The 12,902-nt window shown below is 43.2% G+C and overlaps 1 protein-coding gene across 1 annotated transcript in view; it reads right to left on the bottom strand.

Moving 5' to 3' along the window:
* Positions 1-12,902, bottom strand: part of celsr3 (cadherin, EGF LAG seven-pass G-type receptor 3) — a 269,844-nt gene that overhangs the window by 17,792 nt on the left and 239,150 nt on the right. Inside the window, exons 29-32 of the mRNA XM_078210174.1 lie at positions 11,635-11,761; positions 4,620-4,739; positions 1,657-1,793; positions 245-363 (exon numbers count right to left, since the gene is read on the bottom strand). Coding sequence (XP_078066300.1) covers positions 245-363; positions 1,657-1,793; positions 4,620-4,739; positions 11,635-11,761 — 503 coding nt within the window. The remainder of the gene's footprint in view (positions 1-244; positions 364-1,656; positions 1,794-4,619; positions 4,740-11,634; positions 11,762-12,902) is intronic.

Raw genomic sequence — 12,902 nt, 5'->3', positions numbered from 1 at the left:
GTCCGCAATGATGTGAAGGAGTCAGCTGCTCATTCACTAATAGCCATTTTACATTTAAAAAGTGCTGGATATGCAGCTGAAGTCCCATAACTCAGGAGACTTTGGACCAACAACTGGGAGGTGGAATTAGATAGGATAGTCCCTTTACAGCTGGCATGAACGCAATGAATCAAACTAGTGTCACTGTGGGGAATAAATTGAACGTTTCCATCGACGTGCAAGTGGCATTTGGTAATAACCTCACCTCCTCCTCCAGCTGCATCTTGTGGTCGATGAAACATCGCAACGTCTATGTCAGTGGGTCCAGTGTGACCCAATAAGGTTTGATCCAAGGCTGAACCCTGTCGTGCCAACAGATTTTCTCTGAGGAAAGCACAATGAAAATAAGTTTTAGCGTATCTTTTTGAAACATAGCAAATGGCTGGTAGGCGAACTGAACTTTCACATCTGGAACCTAAAATTGAAATTCGGATCAAAAATGGCACCGTGAAAGGCAATTTTCCTTAAGCTTAGCATTTGTGTATTTTTTGGGAGCTCGAAATTACGTAGTGCCTCTGTCTCACAATTTGATCACTGGTTCAAAATGGGAAAGTAATCCATTTCCTAGTGCTAGAAGTGAGCGCATGATCATTGGATGAGGACAGGATTGGACACCATGGTGAAGCAACTTGTCAAACTAACACAGGGTACCTGCAAAATTGTACTTGGAAAAAGGTGTTAACGCCTTTAGGAGGAAAATGTTATGGAGAAAACAAGCACTTATAGAATCATGGAATCTACAGTGCAAAAGGAGGCCATTTGGCCCATCGTGCCTGCACCGACAACAATCCCACCAAGGTCCTATCTCCGTAACCCCATATATTTACTCTCCTAGTCCCCCTGACACTAAGTGGCAATTTATCATGGCCAATCAACCTAACCTGCACATTCTTGGAGTGTGGGAGGAAACCGGTACACTCGGAGGAAACCCACGCAGACACAGGGAGAACATGCAAACTCCACACAGACAGTGACCCGAAGCCAGAATCGAACCCGAGTCCCTGGCGCTGTGAGGCAGCAGTGCTAACCATTGCGCCACCATGCTGCCCAAACCAGGTGGAATGCGTTGCAAAATAACAAAGAAGGATTTGGATGACACTCCCCACTTAGACACTGCTCCTGGAAATGGTTACGGCCCTCAAATTTAGATCTTCTTACTGTGGTCCAAAAACAGTGGCCAGATGCCTTCATCTCTAACCTGCCATGCCTCTGAAACTCTACTGCTTGCTTCTCTCTGTAGGAATTGGAGGGGGACTAAATGCAGGGCGTAAAATTTGCTTCTTCTGGGCTCCCTTCTTGTACTGGATAAAGGAAGTGAGGGAATCTCAATCACATGGCTGCCTTTGCTTGTGTCTCTTCTGCCAGGGCATTATTAAAATAAGGAGTGGCAGCTAGAAGTACCCTAATGCCCAAAATGCAATTTCCACTTGATGGTCACAGCATCGCCAATCTGAATATGGAGGCAATTGTTTTCATTTTGAAATTGTCAGACAAGTGCAATTTATATTTCTACTCACTTAATTCTTTCCATGATAGAACTCTACTTAAAGGCTTCTTTATATCCTAGTGTAAAAGCATGGCGCAGCTTTTCCTAATGGCCAATTCTTGGTAGAATACCTGAGATATCCAGGCTGGCTGGAGTGGGTCCGTGCAGATCGAGCAGTGCTTACTGATGATATCGTTGATGTTCCAAGTGTTATCCGATGCAGCCCACTCTCCTCAAACAGTGATGTGTTATTGTATGGGTGGGAGCCCTAGGAACATATGAAAAATATCGTCCACATATTAATGCCTCATAGGCAGAAATTTAATGTACCTAAGAGGAGGCGATGGCCTGGTGGTATTATCGCTGGACTATTAACCCATAAACTCAGCTAATGTTCTGGGGACCCGGGTTCGAATCCTGCCATGCAGATGGTGGAATTTGAATTCAATAAAAAATATGAAATTAAGAATCTACTGATGACTATGAAACCATTGTTGATTGTCGGGAAAACCTATCTGGTTCACTAATGTCCTTTAGGGAAGGAAATCTACCATCCTTACCTGGTCAGGCCTACATGTGACTCCAGACCCACAGCATCTCTCAACTGTCCTTGGGCAACAAGGGATGGGCAATAAATGCTGGCCAGCCAGCAATGCCCATGTCCCACGAATGAAGAAAAAAAATTGAAATCACAGGTAAACAGGGGAACACAAATGAAGCACCCAGAATCCTTTGAATGTTGTGACGAACTCAGGTAAAATGCCAATTTAAGTCTGTTATACAATCCACCTGCATTATTAAACTTCAGTCTAATAATCCCACTCTCTTTTATACACTGTGTACTGTGTTAAGGGATAGGCATCCCTTAGTTTTTATGAACAAAATGCTTGTCACCCAGAAGTGTTAAACAAACATAAAGATCAATCACATTTTCAGTGTAATGCTGATTTCCATTACTGCCCTTGCAATATTTGCCAATGCTTACACAATCCACTACACCCATAGAACTGAAATCAAGGAAGCTGGCTCTTTTTAATACGAATACTTATCTTCCTTACTTCATGACTTCCAGATATATATTTGAGACAAAAAAATTCCCTAAAAGTTTCAGCCACTTATAATGCCTATCTCTGGAATTCAGAGCAACTTATAATTTGCAACTTTTTGCTTGTACCTTCCAGCTGCATCAATGTCGCAAATAACCTGCGGCTGAATTGGAACAGGTTACTGGGGAAGGGGGTGACTTGCAATGTCATTTCAATTGTCCAATCAACAAGATATTGGTATATGTTGCCAAGGAGAGAGAATAAATCCCTGACATATACAACATAATGTGGAAATGCCGGCATTGGACTGGGGTAAACACAGTAAGGAAATCTCAGATTTCCACTCCATCTGACGAAGGAGCAGCGCTCCGAAAGCTAGTGACGTTTGCTACTAAATAAACCTGTTGGACTTTAACCTGGCGTTGTTAGACTTCTTAATATATAACATATCCAGGCTATATCACATGAGTACTATACTTCAAATTATATTCTACCTCATCCATTACTCATTTCTTAATAGAATAAGCACTTGCGCCTTTAACATAGAAAGAGGTGGCGGGGTTTTGGAAGGGAAATCCAGAAAGTTTGACCCAGGCAGCTGAAGGTTATGGCAGGGTGGAGAAAGTGATGATGTACAAGAGGTAGGACGGAGTTTTGGGCTGGGTTTGGGAGAGCAAAGGGAAGCAGGTTACAGAAATAAAAAGGGTTGTGGCCATCGAAGGAATTAACAACACGGATAAGGACTCAGACCCAAAGAGATGGGAGTCAATGTCAGTCAACGGGCTTTATGAAATACAAGATTCTGGCCAAGCATTAGTTCATGGAGGGTGATGGAAGGAGGCCAGGAAGAACAGCATTGGAGTAATTGACTCCAGAGGTGACAGAGGTGTATCTGATGGTTTCGGCAGTGGATGGGTTAAAGTACAGTTGGTGGCAGATGATGTTACAAAGCTGGAAGCAGGCAGTCCTTCTGAGGGAGAGGATACCTACACCAAATGGACTGCGCAGTTCAAGGTGGCAGCTCACCACCACCATCTCAAGGGCAATTAGGGATGGGCAATAAATGCTGACCACATCCCAAAATGATTTTTTTTTTGTCAACTCAGTGAAACGAGTGACACGGCAATCAAAACCAGTGACTATCTGATTCAGCCGGAACCCCTGAGGAAGTTGGGGTCTGGGGAGAAAAATTGGAGCTTGGGGTGAAGACGGAAGTCAAAATGACCTTGAACTTTTCAAATTTGTGCTGGAAGCACTGTGACTGATCCAGGACTGGATGTTGGACAGGCAATTTGACAACAATGCTAGGGCTATTCTTATCTACAAGCCTGGTGTGTTTGTATTCTTATACACAAGGCAATGGCACCACAGAATATGGATTTTATTATTATTGCAGTCGGCTTCCAGTCGAGTTGTTTCCCCAGAGACATCATGTCAGATTTATATGATGTCCTTATATTTCCCAATTGACGAGAAGAAGCAGCAAAGGTGGAGATGTGAAATATAATAATGAAGGAATGACAACATACGTCCTTTTAGTGCAGACCTTGTAACATCTTAATTGAGTGTTATTTACCCACTGACATTATTAGCTTGCACGAGAAAATTGCTTATTCATTTGTGCAACCACTCTGGCTAATCATGTTTCATTTGAGTATAACAAATACAGGAAATAATAAGAACTAATTTTAGGTTTAAAGCCTCGCTCATGTGGTATCCTTGCCCCAGCAATATTGTATATGGAAACAGCAAGTGGAGGAGGGGGGGAAATCTGGGCCACTGCCATGTGTCTTCTAGACGTGGGTTAACAGTGAGACTGAGAAGGGTTTCGTTACAGCTTATTGCATTCACCTTATTAGATGCTGATACATGTGAAAGGAGAAAATAGGGAAGGGGGTATGTGGTCCCAGGAATGATTACTGCCAAACTGAAAGCAAATGTGACACACCCAACCTGCACCAATAGAAAATTAAAAGTACTTCAGAGGTTTAACACTCTTTCCATTTACTGGAATGGACTCATTATGTAACAGTTAAGTTTTTTTTTACCGAGAGTTGAGGTGCTCGCGTTGCATCGTCACCCTGGTTTCTTTTTCCAAGGCAAGCCAATTTCCAAGCTTCTTGCACTTCTTCACTCAGTATACAGAACAGCACCAGAACAGCCAATCCCTGCAGGAGATTAGAAAGCAATAGGCACTGTAAACACAAAATTCCATTTATTCAGGAGCCAGTCTGATATCGGAACTACCTTTAAAGCTTAAACTGAAATCCTAAGTGCACGGAATATGTACAACAGGGTCTTGGTGATGAATGCGATGCATTATGAAATTATAAGGTCAGCAGGATTTTTATTTATTCCTACTCAGGTTCATTCTGGAGTCAGCTCAGAATAAATCTGGCATTGCAAGCTGTCCTTTCAAACCATTTCATACATGCTTCAAATTTACTACATGCCTTTGTCAGGAATATGTAGCTCAATTGTTAGCCACAAAAGCACATCTTGGGAGACGGAGAGAGAAGGTACAGAAGTCAAATACGCCAGGAAGGAAAGAGCAAACCGGAATGATCAGACACATTTTTAAATAGAGAACGAACAGGTTTGAAAGAAGAATGGAGAAATTTGATGGCGTACAGCCTCACTCAACTAACAACAAATCTGAGCTGATTGGTAGATAAATGAAACAATCTTCGGAATTTAAGCTAACTGCACTTTTATTTTCAAGGAATTGCTCCTTTATTGAAGTCCAGTGTTAAAGAGGCATCACCTGCTTTCTTTTGGTAGTGTCATGTTCTGCAAAGAACTCAGAATCATGTCCAAATGTTTGCATGTGACATTATTGTGGGTGGCACGGTGGCACTGTAGTCAGCACAGCTGCCTCACTGCGCCAGGGACCAGGGTTCCATTTCGGCCTTGGGTAACTGTCTGTGCGGAATTTGCACTTTCTCCCCGTATCTGCGTGGGTTTCCTCTGGGTGCTCCGGTTTCCTCCCAAGTTCAAAGATGTGAGAGTTTGGTTGACTGGCCATGCTAAATTGCCCCTTAGTTTCAGGGGATTAGTAGGGTAAATATGTGGGGTTACAGGGATAGGGCCCTGGGTGGGATTGTTGTCGGTGTTGGCTCAATAGGCCGAATGGCCTCTTTCTGCACCATAGGGATTCTATTGTTCAGTAGAATGGGCCAGCATACTCTGGAGTTAGAAGAATGTGATGATCTCATTGAAATGTTTAAAATTCTTAGAGGGCCTGACAGGGTAGATGCTAAGAGCCCATTCGCCCTAAATGGAGAACCTAGAATAAAATTTCAGGATGAGGTAAATAAGGGAATTGAGGGATATGGGGATAGGTCAGGAAACTGGAGCTGTTGTAGAAAATCAGTCATGATCCTATTAAATGGTGGATCAGCCTTCAGGGGCCATATGACCTGCACTTGTTCCTATTTCTTATGGTCTGATCAGTTCTTTGAAGACATGGGAGCCAGGTAGGAAATAAAGATTCCAATACTCCGCACCTAGTGCGTACCTGACAGGAATATTGGGACAAGGCTTCAATCTTCCAATCGTTAAAGTTAATGAAGAAAAAAATCATGTGCTGGGAATGGTTCAATTCCCAGACATGCGTTTCCAGCATGTGCCAGGAGTGGGATGGCAGCCTTTTATTACTTCACCAATGACTATCTTGCTAGATAAAGAACTTGCATTTGTATTGTGCTTTTCATGGCCTCACCAAAGCACGTCAGGATCAATTAAGTCGTTTTGAAGTGTAATTACTTTTGCTATTTAATGAGGAGATCAAATAAATCAAAGGAATATACAATTGATGGGGGAATGCTGAGAGGTGCAGAGGAAGCGAGGGACCTTGGAGTGAATGTCTACGGATCCATGAAGTTTTAGTCAATTGGTCTGTGCTGGCTAATAACGAAAAATGCAGTCGCTTGCAAGGACAGGAGGCTAAAACCTGAAGACCCTCTGACATTTAAAACAGCTTCTATTCAGACCCGTGAGGGAGATACCATTAGTCCATTGAGGAAAGTAAGAGTGGTTGATGAGATATTGGATTTGTCCCAGTTTAATCAAAATTTAGACGGTTTTGGAGCCGTAATACAACTTTTGAGTCTGGAGATAGATCTAAAATTGATGTGAAACCAATACCTACCTTTGTTTCGGCTACAAACGGAACTGAGATCTAACAGGGTTTTTTTCTACTGGTTTTAACAATAATCCTACAGGATTAACCATTTTTAATCGTAGCATTGATTTGATTCGGCCCTTATAATGGTTTTTAGTAAAGGAGGATAGTGCGACAATTGAAGTGACGTCCAAACCGTCGAATGTTGAAGATTTTAGTAATTTAAATAATGAGAGTAATAATCAGGAAAATAACTTTAGGGGAAGTAGGTTATCTTTAAAAGTTGTCTATCCAAGCAACTTATATAACTGTTCCTCATGTGAATCAGTTTATAATTCAATTATGCAGCTTAGGAAACACAATAGATTAGCCCGTAAACAAGACAGGGTAGTGGTTATTTGTCCTAAATGCAACAAAGAAGGTGAGTTTCACTCTCTAGAATGCCACTACCCTAAGTGTGGTGGTGGGAAAACAACAGAGATATTAGATATGGGAGAGTTGAATTTCAAATGTTCAATTTGTGATAAATCTTAACGAGGCCTGAGTTAACATGATTCTAAAATCCATCCAATGGTAAGAAACAAGTATAGGATTGCTAAAAGTGAAAAGGGGTTAGAAGAGAAATTATTAGCAAAATTAATTTGATGTAGACTACGGAGGAGACAGAGAAATTATATTTCTTAGAGATAAAATATAAAGATTGCCGAAATATTAATAACAAATTGCAGGAGAATTAAATACTAAAACCAAGTGAAAGATAGATATTCTACCCTAGTGGGTCACCTGAGGTACCACTGGGTACCCACTAAGATAGGCGGGATTCTCGCATGGTGGTCTGCCTCCCTGGGGCCAGGATCCAGGATGTCGCTAGTCGCGTCCCGGAAATCCTGAGGTGGGAGGGAGAGGAGCCTGAGGTAGCGGTACATATTGGTACCGCTGATGTGGGTAGGAAGGGAGAAGGGGTCATGAAAAGGGAGTACAGGGAATTAGGGAGACAGCTGAGAAAGAGGAAGGCAAAGGTAGTAATCTCAGGATTACTGCCTGTGCCACGGGAAGGTGAGGGCAGGAATGGAGTGAGGTGGAAGATGAATGTGTGGCTGAGGGACTGGTGCAGGGGGCAGGGATTCAGGTTCCTGGACCATTGGGACCTCTTTAGGGGCAGGGGTGATCTGTATACAAAAAACGGGTGGAACTTGAATCACACGGGGACCAATATCCTGGCCGGTAGGTTGGCTAAGGTTACTGGGGAGAATTTAAACTAGATAGGTTGGGGGGAGGGGAGCTAGAAGAGTTGACTAGGATCAAGGAACTAATTGATGGGGTGGAGGATGCAGGGGTAAGGGGAATTACAAAATTAATGGTAGAGGAGAGGGTGCAAGTGAATGAAGGCGGTAATTTAGATAAGGGAGTAGAGGGAGAGGGTGTTCGCGACTCATCAAAGCGGGTCCAGATAAAAGCTGGAATAAGGACACTTTGCCTGAATGCACGAAGCATTCGGAACAAGGTAAATGAGTTGATGGTGCAAATCAGCACGAGTGGGTACGATCTAGTGACCATTACAGAAACGTGGCTGAAAGGTGACCAGGACTGGGAGATGAATATCCAGGGGTATCAGGCGTTTAGGAAGAATAGACAGGAAGGAAAAGGTGGTGGGGTCGCGCTATTAATAAGAGATAATATCAGGGTAGTACTGAGGGATGACATAGGCTCTGAGGAACAAAACGTGGAATCATTATGGGTAGAGATGAGGAATAGTAGAGGGAGAAAGACACTAGTAGGTGTGGTATATAGGCCCCCAAATAATAATGTTGAGGTAGGGAGGGCTATAAACAAGCAGATAAGGGATGCGTGTAAAAACGGAACGGCAATAATCATGGGGGACTTCAACATGCACATTGACTGGCAGACTCAAGTCGGTAAGGGTGGAATGGAGGAAGAGTTCTTAGAATGCTGTCGGGATAGTTTCCTTGAACAGCATGTTACGGAACCGACGAGGGAACGAGCTATTTTGGATCTGGTATTGTGTAACGAGGTAGGTAGAATTAAGGATCTTATTGTGAAGGACCCTCTTGGGTCTAGTGACCACAATATGGTCGAATTTCTGATTCAGATGGAAGAGGAGAAAGTTTGGTCCCAAACCAGTGTCCTCTGTTTGAACAGAGGGAAATATGATAGGATGAGGGATGAATTGGCTAAGGTAGACTGGGAGAGCAGGCTGGCAGGTAGGATAGCTGAGGAACAGTGGAGGATTTTTAAGGAGATCCTTTTCAGTTCTCAGCAAAAATATATTCCAGCAAAAAACAAGGATTGTAAGAAAAGGGAGAACCAGCCGTGGATAACGAAGGAAATAAAGGAGAGTATTAAAATAAAAACAGCTGCGTACAGAGTGGCCAAAAATAGTGGAGAAACAAGTGATTGGGAAAAATTTAAGAAACAACAAAGAGAGACTAAGAAAGCGATAAAGAAAGGAAGGATAGACTATGAAGCTCGGCTAGCAATTAATATAAAAAATGATAGTAAAAGTTTTTATAAATATATAAAAAGGAATAGAGTGGCTAGAGTGAATGTTGGACCCTTGGAGGACGAGAGGGGGGAGTTAATAGTGGGAAATGAGGATATGGCTGAGTCTTTAAATAAGTTTTTTGTGTCGGTCTCCACGGTGGAGGACACAAATAGTTTGCCAAATATTAACGATAGAGGGTTGGCAGCAGGAGAAATACTTAATACAATTAATGTTACCAGAGAGGCAGTGCTGGGTAGACTAATGGGACTGAAGGTGGATAAGTCCCCGGGTCCGGATGGAATGCATCCCAGGGTATTGAAAGAAATGTCAGAGGTAATAGTGGATGCGTTAGTGATTATTTATCAAAACTCGTTGCATTCTGGGGTAGTGCCGGTTGATTGGAAAACGGCTAATGTTACGCCGCTGTTTAAAAAAGGAAGGAGACAAAAGGCGGGTAACTATAGGCCGGTCAGCTTAACGTCTGTAGTAGGGAAAATGCTGGAATCCATTATTAAAGAGGAGATAGCAGGGCATCTGGATAGAAATGGTTCGATCAATCAGACGCAGCATGGATTCATGAGGGGAAAGTCGTGCTTGACGAACATGTTGGATTTTTATGAAGATGTGACTAGGGCGGTTGATGGAGGAGAACCGGTGGATGCGGTGTTTTTGGATTTCCAAAAGGCGTTTGATAAGGTGCCCCATAAAAGGCTACTGAAGAAGATTAGGGCACACGGAGTTGGGGGTAGTGTGTTAAAGTGGATTGGGGACTGGCTATCCGACAGGAAGCAAAGAGTCGGAATAAATGGGTGTTTTTCCGGTTGGAGGAAGGTAACTAGTGGCGTGCCGCAGGGATCGGTACTCGGGCCGCAACTATTTACCATTTATATAGATGATCTGGAGGAGGGGACGGAGTGTAGGGTAACGAAGTTTGCAGACGACACAAAGATAAGTGGAAAAGTGAATCGTGTGGTGGACGGAGAAGATCTGCAGAGAGATTTGGACAGGCTGAGTGAGTGGGCGAGGATATGGCAAATGGAGTATAACGTTGAGAAATGCGAGGTTATACACTTTGGAGGAAATAATAACAAATGGGATTACTATCTCAATGGAAACAAATTAAAACATGCTACCGTGCAAAGGGACCTGGGGGTCCTTGTGCATGAGACGCAAAAGCCCAGTCTGCAGGTACAACAGGTGATCAAGAAGGCAAATGGGATGTTGGCCTATATTGCGAGGGGGATAGAATATAAAAGCAGGGATGTCTTGATGCACCTGTACAGGGCATTGGTGAGGCCGCAGCTGGAATACTGTGTGCAGTATTGGTCCCCTTATATGAGGAAGGATATATTGGCATTGGAGGGAGTGCAGAGAAGGTTCACCAGGTTGATACCGGAGATGAGGGGTTTGGATTATGAGGAGAGGCTGAGGAGATTGGGTTTGTACTCGTTGGAGTTTAGAAGGATGAGGGGGGATCTTATGGAGACTTATAAGATAATGCGGGGGCTGGATAGGGTGGAGGCGGAGAGATTCTTTCCACTTAGTAAGGAAGTTAAAACTAGAGGACACAGCCTCAAAATAAAGGGGGGTCGGTTTAAGACAGAGTTGAGGAGGAACTTCTTCTCCCAGAGGGTGGTGAATCTCTGGAATTCTCTGCCCACTGAGGTGGTGGAGGCTACCTCGCTGAATATGTTTAAAGCGCGGATGGATGGATTCCTGATCGGTAAGGGAATTAAGGGTTATGGGGATCAGGCGGGTAAGTGGTACTGATCCACGTCAGATCAGCCATGATCTTATTGAATGGCGGGGCAGGCTCGAGGGGCTAGATGGCCTACTCCTGCTCCTATTTCTTATGTTCTTATATAGTGGGTACCCAGTGGTACCTCAAATGACACAGGTACAGCGCAGTGTGTGTAAAGCCGTGCTCCCATATGGATTATGTGTACATTATATTAGAACAGTACATGATTTGTAAAAACAGATATGCATTTATATAGTTGTATTCATCTGATGCAAGGCAAATAACACTAGATTCCAACTCAGCTTTTGGATGTCAACTCCTTTCTATTACAGGTGACATTAGACTTACCATATACAGCACAGGTATGGCTTTGAGACGCAAATCATTCAGGACTGTCAGTAAATATAACGTTACAAAATTTATACTTTACATGTTAGCACGACACATTTCTCAACATTTGCCTATTATGGAAACCTGCGTGGATAATGCTGATTCTGTAATAGAAGACACTGACACAGACATACAAATGTTAATGAGGGTTTCAAAGAAGTCATGGAATTTGAGATGAGCCAAAGCTACACGCTAGCTGCAAATGTTATAACAGTTTTCAATAAATAATCCAGTGGGAAACAATGGGTTGACAGGACATCTTAGTACATGCTCCCATGCAGACTGTTAGCAAGAGTAAGCGGTTACCTGAAAGCAGCAGAGAACAGTGTAGAGGTAGTGAAAAGCAAGGATGCTGTTGTTGACGGCCATCAGCCCAAAAAGCCAGGTGGCACTAACGATTAGTAGCAGAATAAAGGCGCTTCGAATTGTGGTACTAGAGAGACAGGAGAATAACCTACGTATGAGACAGAGCAGGGGAACAACACAGCACATTGGCAGAAACGGCATACCTGTCAAAGTTTAAAACAAAGAATGGTGCTGGTGAGGGGTGAACAGAAGGGCTCAGTACAGGAGAAAAGGTACCAACTGTTTCAATAATGGACAAGGGAACTGGACAAATGTAAGCCCTTTGGAAGAATGCAATTGTTGGGGGCATGTAAGGGAACTTAAGCAGTTGTTAAAAAAAAATTATATGTTATAAATGAAAAGGAATGATGCAGTTTGGTTAAAGGCTGTACGTCTCCTGACCAGGAATTCATAGGTTCAGGTTCTGAGCTTGCCTGACACTTAATGATGCATCTCAGCTCAGTCAAGGGGCTCCTCCAGGTCTTACATGGTGAGAAGTGGAATTATCACTGGATGGAATTCCACAAGGTATCGGTACATTCTACCTTCCATATATGGGACTGAATTACATCATCTGAATTGTGCTTCTTGATAGGAATGGTGCATAGATGTGGAAAATTACATATGGCAAATTGACTCATCCTCCTGGCTGGAAGACGTTGTCTGCTGGTGAGGAGACAACATGGGGAGACAAACAGGAAGAAGATACAGAGAGGTTATTTTTTTGGGGGGGGGAAGAAAAAGGGTACGGAAGGTTGGGGAGGGGGGGACCCTGGGGGGGGGGGGGGGGGGGGGGGAACAGCATCTACTCACAGAGAACTGATAAGATTGAAGTTTGTGTAGGGCCCAGGCTTAATCCCGGTGTCCCAGTTCCTCACACGTCTCTTGGCAGCCCTAAGCACGTAAACAAAAATAAGGCCTGGACAGACATCAGAGAACACTCAGCTTTCCAGGAACTTTTGTAGGGGGAGCACTGCTCAAGTTGACACAAGATAAATCACACATTGTGGCTGGAAAGGGGTGAACTGTCATAGAATTCAAACTTACGAGTTCAAATATGCTCAATTCCAGCACATTACAAATTATGGTGAATGAAAAATATGTTTTACAAAATTGTTTTTAACTTGGAAACTCTAGATGCAAAATGCAGTCTTAATATTCAGTTACTCTTCAAACTACTACTGTTTGTTTCCTTTACTGTATTCCTACTTTTCTTCTCCCAGTAACTA

Source organism: Mustelus asterias, chromosome 3 (assembly GCF_964213995.1).
Source record: "Mustelus asterias chromosome 3, sMusAst1.hap1.1, whole genome shotgun sequence".
NCBI classification, from domain to species: Eukaryota; Metazoa; Chordata; class Chondrichthyes; order Carcharhiniformes; family Triakidae; genus Mustelus; species Mustelus asterias.
Note: the sequence above shows the minus strand (reverse complement) of the source record. Positions and strands in the feature narration are given on the sequence as shown.